Here is an 18,929-nt window from a genome sequence, read left to right as displayed (position 1 = left end):
GCCGACAGAATCAGCAACTTGCGTCTTGACGATTCACCCTGCTATCATCGTTAGTAAAACCAGTTTGGTCACGATTCTTACAGATGTAGGCTGCCCGAGCGATCAGATTTACCATACATCGAGATGAGCTCGTTGACCGAATCCGAAGCCTGGAAGACGACTTGTTATCCGACTACAAGATCCAACATACTGTATTCTCAATCGTGCCTTCGGTATCAATGGAGACAAACCTGTGATCACGAAAAATTTCCGATACACAAGTCACTCCGAAGCTGCGTAAGCAGACTAACGCTGCGCGGCTAAAGTCAAGAGGTTCTGAACATAGCCTGGAGAAACACGATCACTTGTCTGGTGTCCCCAAGACACATTTCGAGTGAGGACCAGACAGACAAGCTCCGTCAGAACAAACTCAGATCACCGGAATAGCCTAGGATGCAATTTGCCGGGGAAGCTTGATCTAGATGCTTGGTCAAAATGCCAAGTTCACGCCAATCAAGATCAAGGCCGCGAATGCCAGAAGGATCTGTGGCGCCTGCCGATTTGATCTTCGTTGATCACGAGTTACTTGCAGTCGTCTTTGCCTGGTCGTCAAAGTCATTTTCAACGTTCTTTGAGCGGCTGGGAGACTTACCGGCTTCCATCCAAGCGAGGCTCACCAAGTTGTCGGCTGGCCATGTATATTGCAAGCTTCGAGTGCTTCTGGCAAGAGTTTACCACCTGGCATCTGACACAGGCTAGTGAAAGAGTGGGATGTCCAGAACATCTCCCTGCATTGCAGATCTACTTCCGGACTCGGGAACAAGGCGGGGGAGTTCTGGGGTCCCGCGCGGGTTGCATATTAACCTGGGGCTCCGTCCATCTCATGGCTTTATGGTGCGGGGTACTTGTCTTCAATTTGCTGCTGCGCGTCTTGACCCGTCGCCCCGATGGAGATGTATCGAAGTTTCAAGGCATTTAGCCTATGTGTCGCAAGGTGTCGATGCACATATATGGCCAGGACCAATGGTTCTGTTCGATCATCAACAACAACTCAATTTTGTCAACCAACATGGCGTCGACACAGCAAGAAATTGCACAGCTGATGGCTGATGTTACTCCTTGGTATAAGGATCCTGGTCGCAGAAAGCTATATGCTCTGCTGTTGATTGCACTGTTATCTTCTGCGACTAATGGTTACGATGGGTATGTCTATTGCCATAACTTACATTGAGCAGCAACTGATACAGTCAAGGTCGCTGATGAACGGAGTGCAATCCATAACGTACTATGAGAAATGCAAGTGGTCGCACATCCTGGAACAAGAATAGTATATCCTGACAAGGCGATAGTCTTCAACTACCCTCATGGCTCCACTCAGGGCCTCCTGAACTGTATACAAACAGTGGGAGGCTTGGTCAGTAAGTTTTGATTATTTGTCCCCGAAAGAATCGCACTCATAGTTGCATTAGGTCTCATCCTCGGTCCATATATGGCAGACTATGGTGGCCGTAAATGGACCATCTTCCTCGGATGCTGTACCGTTGTCATCGCAGGCATTGTACAGTGCTTCTCCGTCAACATCCACATGTTCACCGCGGCTAGATTTCTCAGTACGTTTGATCAGCGGCAAAGTCTCCATCGCAGAAACTGATTAAAGTCCAGTTGGCATGGGTTCTGGCTTCTCGGGTCTCGGTTCGCCCCTTCTTATCACCGAGCTGGCCCATCCTGCCGAACGTGGTAAAATCACAGCGCTGTACAAGTATGTTGTTTCGAACATTCTCACCTCGAGTCGCTGTCCTAACATGTCCAAAGCACTCAATACTACTTTGGTGCTTTCCTCGGAGGCTGTGAGTAATACTCCAAGCGCCGATCGCTGCTTGAGGACAATTCTCTGACAAGGATTTACAGGGATCACTTTTGGCACCCTCTACATCAACTCAAACTGGTCTTGGAGGTTGCCGAGTCTGCTACAAGCAGCACCGTCCCTTGTTCAGGTCTTCCTAGTCTTCTTGCTCCCGGAATCTCCTCGTTGGCTGGTGTCAAGGGGCAGAAACGAAGAAGCACTCAAGATACTTGCCAAGTATCATGCCAACGGCAATCCCGATGACGGTTTCGTGCAATTTGAATTTGCAGAGATGCAGGCGACCATCAAGCTTGGCGAACAGAGTGGGCGTTGGAAGGACCTGTTTGCCACCAGTAAGTCCCACCTACAGACCCGAGAGAATTTCGCATACTGACACTGTCGAAAGGGGCTAATCGCAAACGTGTCTTCCTTTGTCTTTGCTGTGGTGTGTTTGCCCAGTTTTCCGGCACTAGTTTGACGGGATACTACTTGCACAACATCCTCGAGGACATCGGTATCGACAGTCCTAACTACCAGAACAAGCTCAACGGCTTCATCCTCATGGTCAACATGGTAGAGGCGTGGTTCTGGGCTTCAATGTTAGTGCGATGAAGGTGCACATACAGCGACTCTGCTTTGCAATTGAGTTCGGTGTAACGAAACGGCGTCTTGGACGCCATTCCGTCGATGTCGGGCTCAAAGATCAAGCGTACTCGTTGCATACGTACCGCTCCTACTCTTCTACGAACTCTGCTGACTGAACATGCGATCACAGGGTTGATAGATTTGGCCGCCGACCTTTGTTCCTGGTGAGCATTCCGAGACGCTGGCTGACAAAACACATTCTGACAAGAGATAGATCGCTGCCGGCGGCATGTGCTGCACATTTGCAACTTGGATCGCTCTCACTGCTAGACAGTTGCAGAATCCCAAGCAAACTTCTTGGGGCAAGGGTGTCATCGCCATGATCTTCTTCCACAACTTCTTCTACAACTTTGCATGGTATGTTCGCCAAGCTACGCTGCTCTTCGAGACCTGTGGACGCTAACAAGACTGGTAGGATCTCTTTGAGCATCTCATACCCTCTGGAGATCTTGAACTTCAAGATTCGTGCCAATGGTCTACTCATGCAAAACATAGCGACCTACGTCTGTCTTGCCATCTCACAATATGTCATCCCACTCGGTATCGCAGCAGGAAGCTGGAAGTTCTACTTCTTCTTTGAGGGCTGGCTCGTTATTCAATTGGTCACTGTGTTCTTTTGCTTTCCTGAAACCAAAGGTGCCACCCTCGAGGAGATCAACCAAACCGTTGACGGTGCCGACGCAGTGGAAGAGATCAAAGTCAAGGCGCACGAGATTGAGGACAACCAGGAGCTTCGCCAACGCCATGGTCTCGTCAAGGACAACGGGGTGGAGGAGAATACGGTCCATGTCGAGGATATCAACGACAAGATGGCCTGAGTGAGGGGATCAAGATCGATATGGCACGGGCCATGTTAGGTTTGAGGTGTAGCATTGAGGTATACAGCAGTCATCGAGAAAGCACTACCAAAACTTGGGAGCAGACTCCGTCTCGTAGCAAGACCATCATTTAACAGGCTTGCGACCAGTGCGATGGCTGTTGATCATCTGAATCAAAGACCGCGAATTCATGTACTGCGACGTTGGGCGAACCGTTCGTCATCGCTTGAGATTATCCATAAGATATCAACCATAATGCAGGTCGATGTGGCCAGAACCTGGCCTACAAGCCCCAGAGTATGCACGAGCGTAGACTTGCCGCGCGAAGTGTCACGGCCTTATCGCGAGTACGCCGTCAGTCGCGCGATATACGAGCTGTCATGCAGCTGTACTTTCGACCAAGTCTAGTAATCTACGTGCCTCCAGTACTCGGGCGTATCACTGCGGGTTCTATAGCTTGCACGGCAATCCGGGCCTTATTGTTAAGCCACGTACTTTGTTTTGATAAGCGGCGAATCACTTTGCGCGACACAGCTAACGCTTCGGCCACTTTTTTTGCGATACGAGAGTTTCCTCTGGACTTGGTCGTTAGCAATGGCTATCAGAGGTCTGCTCAACTATTTCCAGGACACAAGGATTGTTTATCACTCTGCGACGTGCAATTGGCTTTTCCTTCGTTTCTAGACTTGCTTTAGTGAACGATGATTTGCCCACCACCTGCCGCATCTGGTTTGGTGAGATTCTCAGAAAGGCTTGTCTGGCTTAAGCCCAGTCGCCAAGCTGTCGTAATGCTTATCTTATTCCCGAACTTCCGGTGCAAGTAGGCGAGATTCTCGTACCCTGAATTTAAAATTAGCACTAGGCGTTCCTCACATCCGCGTAGGGTCTTCAGCATCCTCGGACACGAGCTGTTGCATCCAATCTGATTTGCTTATCTTGTCTTAGCCTGCGCGACAACCCCCAATGTCAATGCCTGCAATCCGGCCGTATGTGGAAGGCCGCGAGGCCCAGAGGCCACGCGATCACACCATAGATAGCATTTTGTCGTTGTGAGCCATGGGATGGGCTTCTGGAGAATATCGAGGCTCCCCCTACCAAGGTATAAGCATGAGCTTGTGTCGTGCACATTTCCAAGTCCTGATCTCTCACAGACCGAGTCAGCAGCTTCTCATCTGCCACCCAGTATGTCGTCCCGAAAGAACGCCGTCGCTACCGATGGAGACATTGTCGACTCACAAATGGATATCTACTCTGTCGGTCCAAACGAAAAACAACACGACGCCATCCCGGCTTCTCAAGACGACTCTACTAGCTTCGACGAAAAGAACACCAAGGGCCAGGTACAAGACGTCAAGATTGCCTTCGTCGAGCATACCACTCTTGATGTCGAGAATGATGTTGGTGTGGTCATGGACAAGGTCGAGGCTTTGACAGTCGCGGAATGTCGCAAGCTCATCGAAGAACTACTCGAGGAGCACACCTATGACTACAACTTCTCTGCCTCACAGAAAGATAAGCTCTGCCGTCTACTGGAGGGACCTGTCGACGGACAGTCCATCGACGAATGGGAACTCATCCTCAAGAAACAAACAGCCATCAACGTGTTTTACTCACCATATCCCGAGGTCCGCGCTGTCACACGTCCCGACGACGACGTCGACATGCCTTGCGAAACCATCAGAGCCCATGTGATAGGTCTTCTATGGGCCTGTATCGGACAATTCATCAACTCTCTGTTCAACTCTCGTTATCCCAATATCACTTTGCAGTCAAGTGTCGCCCAGATCCTGCTGTATCCCTGTGGCATGTTTGTCGCTTGGGCCTTACCAGACTGGGGTATCACTATGTTTGGCAAGAGACACTCAGTCAACCCTGGCCCTTGGACTTACAAAGAACAAGTGCTTTCGACTATCATCGTCAATGTCGGACTTACTTCTGCATACGTCTTCTGGAATATCCAGACACAGCAAGTCTACTACAAAGACAAGTGGTTGACGCCCGAGTATGAAATTCTTCTACTACTCTCTACTCAACTCATGGGCCTTGGTTTCGCCGGCATGCTTCGAAGATTTGTTGTGTACCCTATCCATGCGATCTGGCCGAGCATTCTTCCTACCGTAGCTCTGAACCGCGCCTTGTTGGTCAAAGAGTCGCACGAAAATAACAATGGCTGGCGCATGTCGCGTTACAAGTTCTTCTTCATCTTCTTTGGCGCCATGGCTGTGTACTTCTGGCTCCCGGATTACCTATTCCCTGCACTGAGTTACTTTGCCTGGATGACATGGATCAAACCCAACAACTTCAACCTCGCTGCGGTGACAGGTTCACAGTTCGGCTTGGGCTTCAACCCAGTCTCATCCTTTGACTGGAACATTATCTCGACATACGCTTTCCCTTTGACATGGCCTTTCTTCAGTCAGATCCAACAGTACATCGGGATGGTGATAGGTGGGTTGATCATCCTGGCTTCATACTACTCAAACTTCATGTGGACCGCTTATCTGCCGATCAACTCGTCGGGCATTTTCGACAACACCGGCAACCCATACAATATCACCAAAGTCATGGTTGGTGGACGTCTGGACTACGAGGAATACTCTAACTACTCTCCAGCTTTTTACAGTGCTGGAAACCTCGTCACCTACAGTGCGTACTTCGCATTCTACACTCTGACCTTTGTATTCATCATCCTCGACTTCTGGAGACCACTCGCTCAAGCCTACAAGCGAATGGTCCAAGCCGCCTGGTCGCTTGTCAGGAACATGACCTTGAAGGGTAAGCAAGCAATTGCCTCGCTCGCAAGAGGGGACTTGAAGCAGTCGCTCCACCATACTGCGCACCTGATGGACAGTGAGGGCAGCGTCTACGACGGCTTCAGCGACCCTTTCACCAGGATGATGCGAAATTACAAGGAAGTTCCGGATTGGTGGTTCCTGGCCATCGCTGCCATTGCCTTTGCTTTCGCCATCATCATTCTCAAAACATATGATGCGCTACAGACGCCCGTGTGGACTATATTCTTTGTCATCATCTTGAACTTGGTCTTTCTGGTCCCGATGAGTTATCTTTATGCAATCTCGGGAACGACACAAGGACTCAACGTGGTGACTGAGCTCGTCGTCGGATATGCCTTGCCCGGTCGTCCAGAGGCACTGATGTTTGTCAAAGCATATGGATACAACATTAATGGACAAGCTGATAATTACACATCAGATCAGAAGATGGGTTTGTACGCTAAGGTCCCTCCGCGTGCTATGTATCGCGGTCAACTCATTAGTGCTATCGTTACATCCCTGGTTGCATACGGATGTGTCGACTTCGTGGACACTGATATCAAGGGTATCTGTACACCAGATCAGGCTGCCAAGTTCAATTGTGCAAATGGATCAGAGGTATACTTCTCCTCATCTGTCGTTTGGGGAGCCATCGGACCTGCTCGTATTTTCGGCCAGTTCTATCCATTCATGAAGTACATGTTTCTACTGGGCTTCCTCCTTGCACTGGTCTGGTGGTCAGTCAAGCGCTATGGATCGTCTTTACGAAACGTCGCCCAGACGAGGCTTCCATCTGCCATCTTTGGCCCTTTGAACCTCCTCGTCTTCACACCCGTCTCCTGGCTCAGGGATGTTCATCCGTCTCTCATCATCAACGGCTTCCTTTGGTGGGCTCCGCTCAATCTGACATACTTCACCGGTGCCGTCTACTTGTCGTTTGGATTCATGTACTATCTGAGGAGGTATAAGACAGCCTGGTGGGAGAAATACAACTACGTTCTGGCAGCTGCTCTTAATGCTGGTGTAGCTTTGTCAGGAGTCATCATCTTCTTTGCCGTCCAGTACCACGCGGTGAATGTGAACTGGTGGGGCACCGAAGTTACTTCACAAGGTGTTGATGGAGGTGCTGGACAGCAAGCACTAATCACCGATTTACCTGCAAAGGGCTACTTCGGGCCTGATTCTTGGAAATGATTTTGATGTGGATGTCCTAGGTAGGAAGAAGATATTGAGCGGTAGCATGCTATTGTTTGCAATGTCCGTGAGATGAACTCTATGGATCGGAGCTTATCGACCATGTCATCATGCCACGAAACTCTGTAGTGACCTGAATTAGTCTTTATAGGTGTGCGATTAATGCAAACACTATCGACTAAGACCTGTCTGATTTTGCTGGAACTTTGACATGGCCGAAAGTCTGGAATTACCAATCGACTTCTCTGTTAGTGATAACTAATACTCGACATCTTCCACACGTGAGTGGATCGATGGATGTCCATTTCTACTAATGCCCTTTAACGATCGCTTTTGTAACAAGCCATATATAGATAATGATCCTCTATAACTAGTTCGTAACCCTTGTCTACGTGTGTTAATAGCCTTATCGCCTAAAACTTCTTATTTAGGAAGGCAGCAAAATCTTGCTATAGTAGCGGCGTATGCTATTAAGCGTAGACCATTAGCTACTAACTACTTAAAGGGGCGCTAACTATAAGCTTCTCCTTCTTAGCTTAGTACTTTAAGCTTACTCTTATATTAAACTTAAGAATAATAAGTATAAAAAAAGCTAGTAAGATAGTCTATATACCTATTACTACTTAGATTAAAGCGCTTCCTAATAGCATAACGTTATAGCTAGATAGGAATATAAAAACTTATTAGAATAAAGCTTATAAATATACTAAGATAGTAGCTATTTAGCTAGTTAAGTCTATCTAATAAGAAAGGATTATTAAGAAAGTTCTTTAATTACTAGGCTATATAACTATAAATATAGAATTTATATTAAAAAGTTCTATAGTACGAACTATAGTTAGATATAGAGTAGATATTATAAGACTATCTCTATATATTACCTAGTACTATACTTATACTAGATTATAGTATATTCTAGGCTTTCTTTTACTAAAACTTAGAGTTCCTTAAGGTTCTTACCTTATACATCCTAGTATAATCTAGACGTACATTCTAGACTCTCTTCTTATAGTAGTAGTAGTATTAATAGTAACTCTTCTTACTTTTTAAAAAGAGAGAGAGTATATATATAAGGAAGTAAGTATAAGTAATACCTATAATATATAGCTTAATTAATCTTAGTAGCCTTACTTTAAGGCTATATATATAGGTTTAGTCTATAGTTTATAATTAGAAATCTTTAGACTAATATTATATATATACTTCTAGAGTATATAACTATATACTTTAGGCTTACTTAGAATTATAATAAATAAGTTATTATAATATAGTAGTTAGAGTAATAGATATTATAAGAGAAAGTTAGGTAATATAGAGAATCTATAATCCAAAAGCTTTAGAGTTATAATAGTAGTTAGATAACTTAATTAATATATATAATTAGTTTTACTTCTTAATATCTATTCTCTCTAGTTATTCTACCTTTTAATACTATATAATACTTTTTAACTAACTAGGAATAGGATAAAGAATAATACTTTACTAATACTAAGCTATTAGAGTTCTTATAGTTTACTAAAGTCTAACTATTATAAGTAGCTTACTATATAAGAGTATACTATAAGTAGTATCTACTATAGCTAGAGGAATTCTCTTACTTAATAAACTATTATTATTACTAGTATTCTTATTTATATAACTACTACCTATACTACTATCTCTAAAAATATCTATAAACTACTATACCTATAGTACTAATGTTAGAAATAAATTTAAGGGAATTTAAAGTCTCTTTTATTAAAGATATCTTATCTTTATATAGGATATATTAATATCTATAGCCTAATAAGTAATAAGTAGCATACTTTACTTACTTTTCTAGACTCTAAAAGCTATAATTTGCTTTTTATAGCTAGAACTTAGTACGTTAGTTATAACTTCTATTCTTTTAACTGAATAGCCGCTCCTTGACTTAAACTATTGTCGCCAATCATCCCGTCTTGGTGTCAAACAAGCTAGACATCGGTAATGTTGGGAGCAATATTTTGATTATCGGTGTAACAAAAACATACACACGGCGTCGCGTCGCCTGAATTGAGTTCAGAACTCATACCGATTGAATTTGGAAGAGGAAACCAAGGCTCCAACACTGGCAGGAGTTCCCTTCCGCGAGCGGCAGATGTCACTGTTCAGTGCGGACAAACGTGTTCAATCTAGTGACTTGTGGCTGTATAAACCTACAGATGCAGACAGTAGAACCTTTCTGGAAACAAACTAGGCCTTGACACTTTCAAATCCCGGGACCTCTTGCCATCTTGGGCTTTGCAGTGTATAGGGCCGAAGATCTGCTTTGGAACACTTCGAAGTTATGCCTGCCAAAACCGCAGTTCGTCAAACGTCGAAGTCGATAAAGTCGTTTCCGGTGACCAAGTACCGACGAACACGGACAGCCGTTGCACTGAGGCTGGAATAATACGTTCCTACTCCGAGGATTATCCAGCCATCTTCCTTGTGTAAGGCTCCTCATCTAACAAAGTGCATTCCTGTGTATCAGTGTATTTGCCGCCGCTTTGGAATGTGCTGTCGCGTTGTCGATGTTCCTCATAACAGCCAACCTTGAGATTCCTTGTCATGATTTTTTTCTCTTTGGTCAAGAACCGAAGCTGAGTAGCGATCTTTATGAACCCATCGCATCGAGCCTTCAAGGAGATTTGTTCAACGGTCGGTTCATCCTTCGCTGTTCAATGTCAGCCTCCACATCATCCGGCTTTTTTCGGTGGTCCACTTCATTCTTTTTTTCGCCGTTAAAGATAGAGTTCGGATCGTGTAAAACCGTTCAATAAAGCTGGAACTTGCTATGGCAGTGTTTCACTGTACGAGGATTTAGGATAAATTTACATTGCCCCCCTTCCCAATGCGCGTTTCAGATTCGACTTTCACCTATACACGGGACTGACGTCCTATAGCGACAAGATCATCATGACGGAGCTGGGAACAGCAGTCGTAGGCTTTGGCTGGGTGTTGACCACCTTGTCAGGTGTCATCGTCATAGCAAGAGGTGTCCTGAAGATCCTACGGTTCCACGGTCTAGCATGGGAAGACTATCTGATGATCCTTTCAATGGTAAATAGCACTCCTGTCTTCCATCTGAACAACCATAGCTCTTTTTGCTAACAATCGTATGCACAGCTCCTTGCAATTGTCTACCAAGTTTCAAGCACACTACTATACGGTACTAACCTTACCGAGCAGACGGCCTTCCACTCCCCCAAATTTGCGGAATATATCTACATCTGCCATGCCGTCGGTTTCATGGCTCCGCTATTCAGTCGCATCTCATTCTGTCTTTATATGTTGCGTGTTCTTAGCACAACATTAGCGACTAGAAAACGCTGCATCTATGCCTTCATCGCGCTCCAACTCTTAATTAACGTACCCATGTCGATCTTGGTATTCACACAGTGCGGAAGCTTCCACAACCTTTGGGCTCACGGCATGGCTGAGTCTGCGCCATCTTGCGTACATCACATAATCATCAAGTCCGCAGCTCTTACAACATCAGTCTTCAACGCCGTTACTGATCTTTTCCTGACGATATTGCCGGCAATGGTTGTTTGGAGTATCAAAGTCATGACCCCGCGTGCACGCCTGGGTCTCGTCGCCACCTTGGGCTTGAGCTTCTTCGCAACTATCGCCAGTGCGATCAAGGTTTACTACGTGTATGCATTGTACACATTCGCACCGTCCATGCAGGAAGTAGGACACTTGATTTTGGTCATGTGCGTGGAGATCAATGTTGTCATCATCGCCGCCAGTATTCCAGTATTGGCGCCGCTGTTCTTGCAAAAGAGTGGAAGGAGCAGAAAGGGCATGTATAAGGACCCTACGTTGCCGACCTACGTTGTCAGCGGAGAGGACACAGGTGTTCCAATGCACTCAGCGAGCAAAACTTTTGGAAGCTCGGCGAAGAGCGAGAACATGTCGATCGCCACGACAGCCGTGAACACGTCTGTTGGGAACAGAAGTGGCTACATGGCACCGGAAACACCCTGGGATGAACTTCCCGAATTTGTATTTTTGAGCGACCACAAGCAATGATTGCCAGCTAGGCATTGAAAGACGAAAGTTTGATACGATTTATCGAGCTTCGACTCCATGAGTGTTTGTTTTTTGTATGATAAGCTTATTAATCTTAGTTGGCCATGCTTGGAGAATGGAGACTTTACGAACCACTATGCTTTGACTTCTTCCATCGTTGATAAGCATGTATTCCCACCCGTTACTATACGCATCCCCTATCAAGACTTCTTTGTTTGAGGAGATCAGTTGTTATATGACGATACCTTATTCACGAGATTGTAGAATATCACTGAGCTTATGTCTATCGCCTGATTTCCCTCTTTGGCTTGACACTTAGGGCAAAGACTAAAGGTGTAGCTATATATAACGATTGCTCGTAATGTACCCCAGACTGGTTACACACTTCGCAGAACAGACATATAGAGCGACAGGAAAGGGCTAGTAACTAAAGTCAACGGTGCTGACCGTCCATAACATACAAGATAGATAGCTTCAGAGAGTGCCCTGCGAGGGTGTAAGGTGGACAGCTTTTGTGATCAGCAGACAGGCGTCGTCTGTCTCAAAGCGTCGGGGAATTTTTGTTCATATCATGAGCGCTTCTCATGTCCTGCGCTGTGGGGATCGTAGTTGGCAAGCTCTGCTTACGAGGATCGGATGAAGTTTGAAAGTCACAACCCAAAGAACATACTTAGGGTCTCGAGTCTGGTCTACCCGGGAGAAGCCACAGTTTGGCAGGCTCAAGTAGCATGATCGGAAACTCCGACTGGGCCTGATTAGCGTATCAAGTCAGGGCAATATTCATATTGAACGGCTAATGATGTTCAATGCTGCGTAATCAGCCTACAAGAGACATGAGCTCCCTAAAGATCACAGCACTGGAACTTTTCCCATTTCTCACATCTAACGGATGCATTGGAAACTAGAGACATTCTGAGGTCATACAACATGCTCTCGAGTACTGCGAATGTAATACTTAAGTCCATGTCAGTCTGCAACCCTGCTCCAGCTTGATTGACATCGCATGTGCCTCTTGTTCAAACCACACAATGTCCTCCTCTCTTGCAGAGATCTCTTACAGAGAAGCTAGCAGCGTAGCCGTTCCCACAGTTTTCCTAATATTCTCTGTCCTCGCAGTTGTTCTGCGAGCATATGTGAGAAAAAGGCTACTGAGAGTTTTCCTTGTCGAAGATTGGCTCTGTGTCCTGACCCTCGTCTTCTTCATTACTCAAACCGGCCTACTTTTCGAGTTTGACAGTCTTCTGCAGTCATTCAGCTTCGACTTCGGGACTTTTGAGAAGATAATCAATGTAGAATTGAGTTCAAGATTTCCTGCAACAAGCAAAAAACTGACACAAGGCATTGCAGGTAGTCATTTCTGACGTCGTTCTCTACCTTTGCAGCTCTATCACGCCCAAGCTGTCGCTTGCGTTCTTCATTTTGCGCTTCTTGCTGGAGCGATGGCAGCGTATGCTAGTATATGCCATGCTTGCCATCTTCGTCGCGGACAGTGTCGCCTCCATGTTCCTTGTCCTGTTTTGGTGCTCCGATCCTACACAGTATGCAGCAAAGACATTGTCAGATCAATGCGTTGGCACGATCAATGGCCTCAATGCTGTCAACATCCTGCAAGCTATCCTCAATGCTATGGCTGACTGGCTCTTTGCTACTTTACCTGTCATCATCATTTTCAGGGCCACTACAATGGACAAGCGCGAAAAATTGATGGTCGCAGGCATCTTCGCATTTGCCATCACCGGATCAGTGGCTGCGATACTTCGGGCTGTCTTTTGGCCAGCTCTGACGCATGGTACCTTTTCTGGATTTCGCACTGGTATGACATGGTGTACTATTGAGATAGGCGCTGATCTTGTTGCTTCTTCAGCTGCTACCTTGAGGCCATTGTTCGAACAACTACATCTGTTTAAAATTCGGCGCAGAGAGACCAGCGGCACTGATCATTCAGGGCAAGGTGTGGCTCACACCGATTCTGAAGCCAAGCAAAGCAACATCACTTCTACATGCACCGTATCCATTACTCACAAGGAGTGGTGGGATTTGGAGCCCTATACGTCAGCATGTCAGGAAGCCCTTCCAATTCCGGGATCAGCTGCACAAGGACGATGCGATTGACGGAATGGTGGCGCAGCAAAGGAAGCAGAAGGTCGATGACTACTCTCCAAGAGTCAGTAGCTCTGTACTGAATCAGGTCAAACATTATGTCCAACAGCTCATTTTCGCCTCTTGTACCATGCATAGAATGAACGCGATTGATAACGAATAGCATAGCGATAAGGACTACATCGGTGCACGCCGGATACAACGCAACATACGACTGATGAGTGTACATCGTGCTTGTGGTGGTCTATGAAACACAAAAATTCGTCAGAAAGGCAAAGGAACTCACCGCCACAGTCTGCATCAAAGTTTAAACACACTCCCGTGAGATCAGAAGCAGGAATGTTGAAAAGCGAATTTGTCATTTCATCCTACCGCAGAGAAACTGCTCATTCTGTGTTCAAGACTGATAGAAGAAAAGGACATTTTGTATCTTCTTGAACAAATCAGGGTCATGCCAATTGCACACTTTCCTATGTCTTAGCAGGATACCCGATAATAAAGATCTGGTCGTCTCCAACAGGGAAAGTTCAACCTCGAGCCACGACAAATTCAGACGTCGATATTTGTAGCTGCCAGGGTCTGGGTGCCAGCTCCGTGCTCTACAGAAGTGGAAAATGAAGCGAACGCGTCCCTATCACAGGACATTACGGTACGTCGTATAGTTTGCGACAGCAGAATTGTTGAGAGTTCATAATAGTCAGCTGAAAGAAGGCCGAGTCAGGGAAGACCTCCTATCTATCGCGGGTGTAAGAGGGCGAGATAGTCATTCCTCTCGTATTGGCATCGGGCAGATGCAACGAACCCAGACGGCTCTCAGATCAGGCATACATTGGCACTGCAGTCGTACATTGGGAGATCGGGAACTCCGTGAGGTCGCGTTCAGCTTGTGAGGGATAATGGCGCGGAGATGGTCAACACAAAGACATTGATCACTATCTTGGCTCGGTATTCAGGCCTGCTTGATAGGCGGCAAGGGCTCGGGAAACACCTGTCGGAAGAGCCGAGATACGTAGGTGTTATCGCACAGTCCAATGGAAAGTGTCCAGTGTAACGTCTTGAACCAATAAGCAGCACTTCGAGGTGTCGCGTATCTTGACCCTCAGCTGAAAAAGATCGGACTTCCGAGGCAACGTGATCGGCTTACTGCATTGTACCTGGTACAAGGCTGGGGGTTCTGGACGCGTCTGGGGATTTCTTAGGGCATGATTGGGCCGCAAGGGCATTTAAGGTTCCGGAGCCGCACTACGTACAAGTACATGGATCTGAACATCACACGTGTCACTGATAGACTTGCTGTAAGCAAGGTATTAAATAGGCGAATGCGGCCTTCTAGAGACCGCGTTGGGGCATTGCGACTTACACACGACTCCACAGATTTGTCAAAAATCTCCGTAGCACACTTTGGAGCCTGCATGTGAACCTCCCTGCATATCGTACAGCTCAGTGATTTTTGCATGGTTCAACCTAGATTTGTTTTTGCCTTCGACATGCGGAGATTTTGGTGCACACGTCCTGTACGTATCTTGTACATCAACGGCATCCAATCGTTGCTCCTGCTGACTCTGAATTCTCGGACCAGGCTTATGAACAGCTCTTATAGGCGCGTATTCTCTGGTGTACTTGTCGCATGTATCTTGCATAGGCTGGCTGACATGAACGGCTAGGTGTGAGACGGCAGAAAGTCGCACAAGAGTACGCATGTTCCAGGTCTACATAAAGCAGACCGCGATGTCTTCGAGTTTTTGGCAAGCATTCCTTTGTGGTCACAGATAACCTATACACGACTAGTCTAAAGACTCATCTCGAGACCCGAAGCCAAGACAGAACAGCACATCAAGAACGGCTCCTCATAATCATCTCATCATGAGTAACAGCGCGCCGTTGCAAAAACTTCTGGTGTGGCTCAGAAGACAAAAAGAGGTACGGGTCTCTTGCGACTGCGACATGGCGTGTCTGACTCAACGCGTACAGGACTCAAGATCACACTCCGCAGGTGCTCTGGGTACTGAACAGAATGACCGCGATTTTGTGATGGATCCGACAACTACAGACAAGCCCGATTGGAGCCAACCACAAAACACATCACTCGATCGCTCTGTCAGCAAATCCACTCGACGCTTCAGCAAGATCAGCGGCAGAAGCTGGTCAACAGACAAATGGTCGGACGATAATGCTTCCGACCTCAAGAGGCAGTCAGGAAGTCATAGGCTCTCTATGTTCAGTAGCCACAATCCGGACGAGGACTCGAAGAGTTTGTCACCTACAATCTCGTCTTCCGCAACCCGTGCGTCCAGCTATGTTCCTCGCCATGCTTCTTCTAGCCACCTTCGTACCACGGCTCCGCTCTCTCCTCATGGACAAGCAATCAAGGATCGCAAAGCTGGTCAGGTCTATTGAGCACTTGTTCAGCTTCATGTGTCTTTTCGGATCCAGCCCGCGGTCTGCCACCGCTTTTGATCAGAAGCCTCACGAGTCACGACCACACGACCACAGTATATTGCAATCCAGTTTTTCATAAGATCGTTCGTTCGTCGACTCTCGCATTGGTACTCACACTCTTCGGCCCTTGCCCCACAAGGCTTTTTCTGCTCGACGTTTCAGCGCCTACTGCCTGGATTCTTGCATCGGGGACATAGACATCTTGTATTAATCTACAGCATGGTCAGGGTCGCCATCGTTGAGACGTTGCCGATCGAGAGAATATAAATTGTAAATCAAATTTGTCAAACTGCAGACCAAGGCTATCCAACCTGAAGTAGGGTTAGGGTTAGAAAAGACTTCTATTCTGGCTCTACCCATCATTCCACGAACGAATCGAGTCGATTCGTTTGAAAGTCCCATACAAATCCATGCCAAGCAATTTTGTGTGAGAGTCGATTCGTTTGAGATTTTGATGTCGATTCGTTTGCCCATACCACCATTAATTCGAGTCGAAAAAATCACAGATTAAAAAACGAATTTTAATGCGTAATTTAGTATATTTAGTTTTAGTAAAAAGCATGTAGAAAGGGAGAGCCATACGTAGTAAGATAGTTAATGTTCGTGGAGTAGGCGACGTCTAGACAGCATTGCGCCCGGGGAAAGCGCCATGTAACCCTAGTTAAGGGTCTAAAGGTAAGCCAAACCCCATCCGCACGCGTACCAAACACGCGTCGCGTCCACCTAGAGTTACATAGTTTAGACATTTTTAAGGCATATTAGTACCGCGAGGGGAGTCATATCGTTGTCACTATGGATTGACTAAATGCAAGTATAGAGTAGCGTTTCTACGAGTTATTTATTATGCGAGCCGAGTATAAGATTATATAGTGCATCTAGTGTTACGACGTAATTAACCCATCGCGTATCGAGGGCCATTTACGTTATAAGCACGCCGAAATAGTAGAGGCCCCCGAGCGCCGGAAAATCGCGTAATACGTAAAGGAAAACGTGTAAGACGTCGTATAAGACAAGATAGAGGTTATATACCTAGCGCCAGATTCACTACTAGTAACCGGATTCCCATTATACTATAACGGATTACGTTACGTATTAGGCAATAAATCTAACGGTAAATGCAGATACATATGCCGTACGATTAAAGGCATATAAGATCATTATTAGCATATATACGATTAGGTAAATTAGTAAAAGCGAGGAGGTAATATATAGAAGAAGTCTAAGTAGACACCTAATCGTTTATAGGTCGAGGGTTAAGCATATTAAGTGTTTTTTCTATAGTAAGTATAGCAAATGTATTTTACAGTTAAACTAGTAGATCCGATCTAGCTACTACCGAATAGCTAGAGCATATAGAAGGAAAGAGTCTATATAACGATATAAGCAAAGTTAGTAGCCGAAGTAAAAGAGAGAGTAGTAAACCGCGACACCATCTAAGACGACGATAGCCGATTTATAACTAACCCGTTTTTAAAAGCATTAAATTACGCGACGATTTTATACGGCTAGGACTAGGAACGAATGATTATAGATAGAACCCCGATCGAAGCACGATTAAGACACTAATCTAGGTAACCTAGACCCCGATACGAGGACGAGCATTTACCTAATAGCGATTTTGGGTTAGACCGTACGTATATAGGTACGAAGCGATTAATTAGACAGTCGTTATAGTGTTATAAGTAGCATATCGTTAGTAGGGCGGCGTTGTTTTTAATTAACTAAAAGCATAGCGGTAGTACTAGGCCCGAGAAGAAGTTTAAAAGTAACTATAGCGTTAAGACAGTACGTAAGTATAGTAAGTAGTGGATTATAATATTATGTTTTTTATGGCGTACCTAGCTAATAGGACGCCTAGGGGGCAACTGTCCCTAGGACGAATCCGGTTAGTGTGGGGTTAGGGTAAGCCGAATCGGGTATTTATTTAATGGCCCCTAATAATGGCCCCTAGCTTCCCAAAATTCTCTGTTATCGGCGCTTTTCACGTTTATATAACTGCAAAAATTATATGCGACATCTCTATATACGTTGTTACATACTACGACAGATACTTATTTAAAATTTTGCTTATATCACGTCTTTACATCGCTAGTGTTAATAGACGTCGCTCGGCTTTTAACGCCCGCGAGGGCACGTACGACACTACGCAAATTGCGACACATTACGACACATCGCATACTAAGTATAGAAAGTATGCTAAACAATGACTTAATCTCTCGAGACCCTAGCTAATAGGACGCCTAGGGGGCAACTATCCCTAGGACGAATCCGGTTAGTGTAGGGTTAGGGTAAGCCAAATCGGGTATTTATTTAATGGCCCCTAACAATGGCCCCTAGCTTCCTAAAATTCTCTGTTATCGGCGCTTTTCACGTTTATACAACTATAAAAATTACATGCGACATCTCTATACACGTTGTTACATACTACGACAGATACTTATTTAAAATTTTGCTTATATTACGTCTTTACATCGCTAGTATTAATAGACGTCGCTCGGCTTTTAACGCCCGCGAGGGCACGTACGACACTACGCAAATTGCGACATATTGCGACACATCGCGACACATCGTACACCGAGCATAAAAAGCATACCAAATAATGACTTAATCTCTCGAGACCCGGTAGTTAAGCTTAAAATTACTGTCGACAACGCTTATAACTAGTTATAGTACGAGACACTATATAAAGTGCTTGTCTATAAACATCACTACTATGCTATATCTAATCTTAGCAATTATCTACGCACCGAGCATAGTGGGACTACATAAGAGAAAGCTGCTATAGTTACGGCATTCTCTTACTTAGACATCTTATAGCCGACTTAAGCAAGCTTACCGCCGCCGCTAGAGCCCCTAATTTAGTCACTCGGTAGACCGTAAGACGCATTTATCTATAATAAAGAAGAGTGTAGTTATATTACCGTTAGTCGAGATAAGGTCCGTAAGCACTATAATAAAAAGCACAAATAGCGGTTAATAAGGGATAATAGAGAGTACTAGCATTATGTCTACGTACAGTCTTTCTCTTCTATAGGCGGTCGATAACGGTACTTTACTATTAACTATAAGGGAGACGACATTATAGAAGGTTCATAAGTC

General features: G+C 45.5%; 5 protein-coding genes across 5 annotated transcripts; all 5 read left to right on the top strand.

Annotated features, from left to right (window-relative positions):
* Positions 1-1,048: 1,048 nt before the first annotated feature.
* On the top strand, positions 1,049-3,598 carry M436DRAFT_76631 (putative transporter; the record flags this gene model as incomplete). The annotated part of the gene is made up of 12 exons (XM_013567490.1): positions 1,049-1,182; positions 1,232-1,261; positions 1,303-1,397; positions 1,449-1,589; positions 1,642-1,738; positions 1,792-1,826; positions 1,888-2,175; positions 2,229-2,421; positions 2,598-2,631; positions 2,682-2,824; positions 2,883-3,214; positions 3,561-3,598. 12 exons carry the CDS (start codon positions 1,049-1,051, stop codon positions 3,596-3,598), a joined length of 1,560 nt encoding a protein of 519 aa, XP_013422944.1.
* Positions 3,599-4,523: 925 nt separating this feature from the next.
* On the top strand, positions 4,524-7,253 carry M436DRAFT_57601 (oligopeptide transporter protein; the record flags this gene model as incomplete). Its single annotated transcript, XM_013567433.1, has 1 exon — positions 4,524-7,253. One exon carries the CDS (start codon positions 4,524-4,526, stop codon positions 7,251-7,253), a length of 2,730 nt encoding a protein of 909 aa, XP_013422887.1.
* Positions 7,254-10,178: 2,925 nt separating this feature from the next.
* M436DRAFT_10853 (uncharacterized protein) lies at positions 10,179-11,030 on the top strand (the record flags this gene model as incomplete). Its single annotated transcript, XM_013567422.1, has 2 exons — positions 10,179-10,316; positions 10,383-11,030. Coding segments are annotated over 2 exons (786 nt in total), but the record flags the coding sequence as incomplete, so codon positions are not given.
* A 1,289-nt stretch (positions 11,031-12,319) lies between these two features.
* On the top strand, positions 12,320-13,403 carry M436DRAFT_57781 (uncharacterized protein; the record flags this gene model as incomplete). The annotated part of the gene is made up of 2 exons (XM_013567460.1): positions 12,320-12,580; positions 12,630-13,403. The coding sequence occupies 2 exons, from the start codon at positions 12,320-12,322 to the stop codon at positions 13,401-13,403; spliced, it is 1,035 nt and encodes a 344-aa protein (XP_013422914.1).
* Positions 13,404-15,254: 1,851 nt separating this feature from the next.
* Positions 15,255-15,788, top strand: M436DRAFT_86074 (uncharacterized protein; the record flags this gene model as incomplete). The annotated part of the gene is made up of 2 exons (XM_013567489.1): positions 15,255-15,311; positions 15,363-15,788. 2 exons carry the CDS (start codon positions 15,255-15,257, stop codon positions 15,786-15,788), a joined length of 483 nt encoding a protein of 160 aa, XP_013422943.1.
* Positions 15,789-18,929: the final 3,141 nt, after the last annotated feature.

Source organism: Aureobasidium namibiae, assembly GCF_000721765.1.
Source record: "Aureobasidium namibiae CBS 147.97 unplaced genomic scaffold scaffold_25, whole genome shotgun sequence".
Taxonomy (NCBI): domain Eukaryota; kingdom Fungi; phylum Ascomycota; class Dothideomycetes; order Dothideales; family Saccotheciaceae; genus Aureobasidium; species Aureobasidium namibiae.
This window is presented reverse-complemented; position numbering and strand designations above follow the sequence as displayed.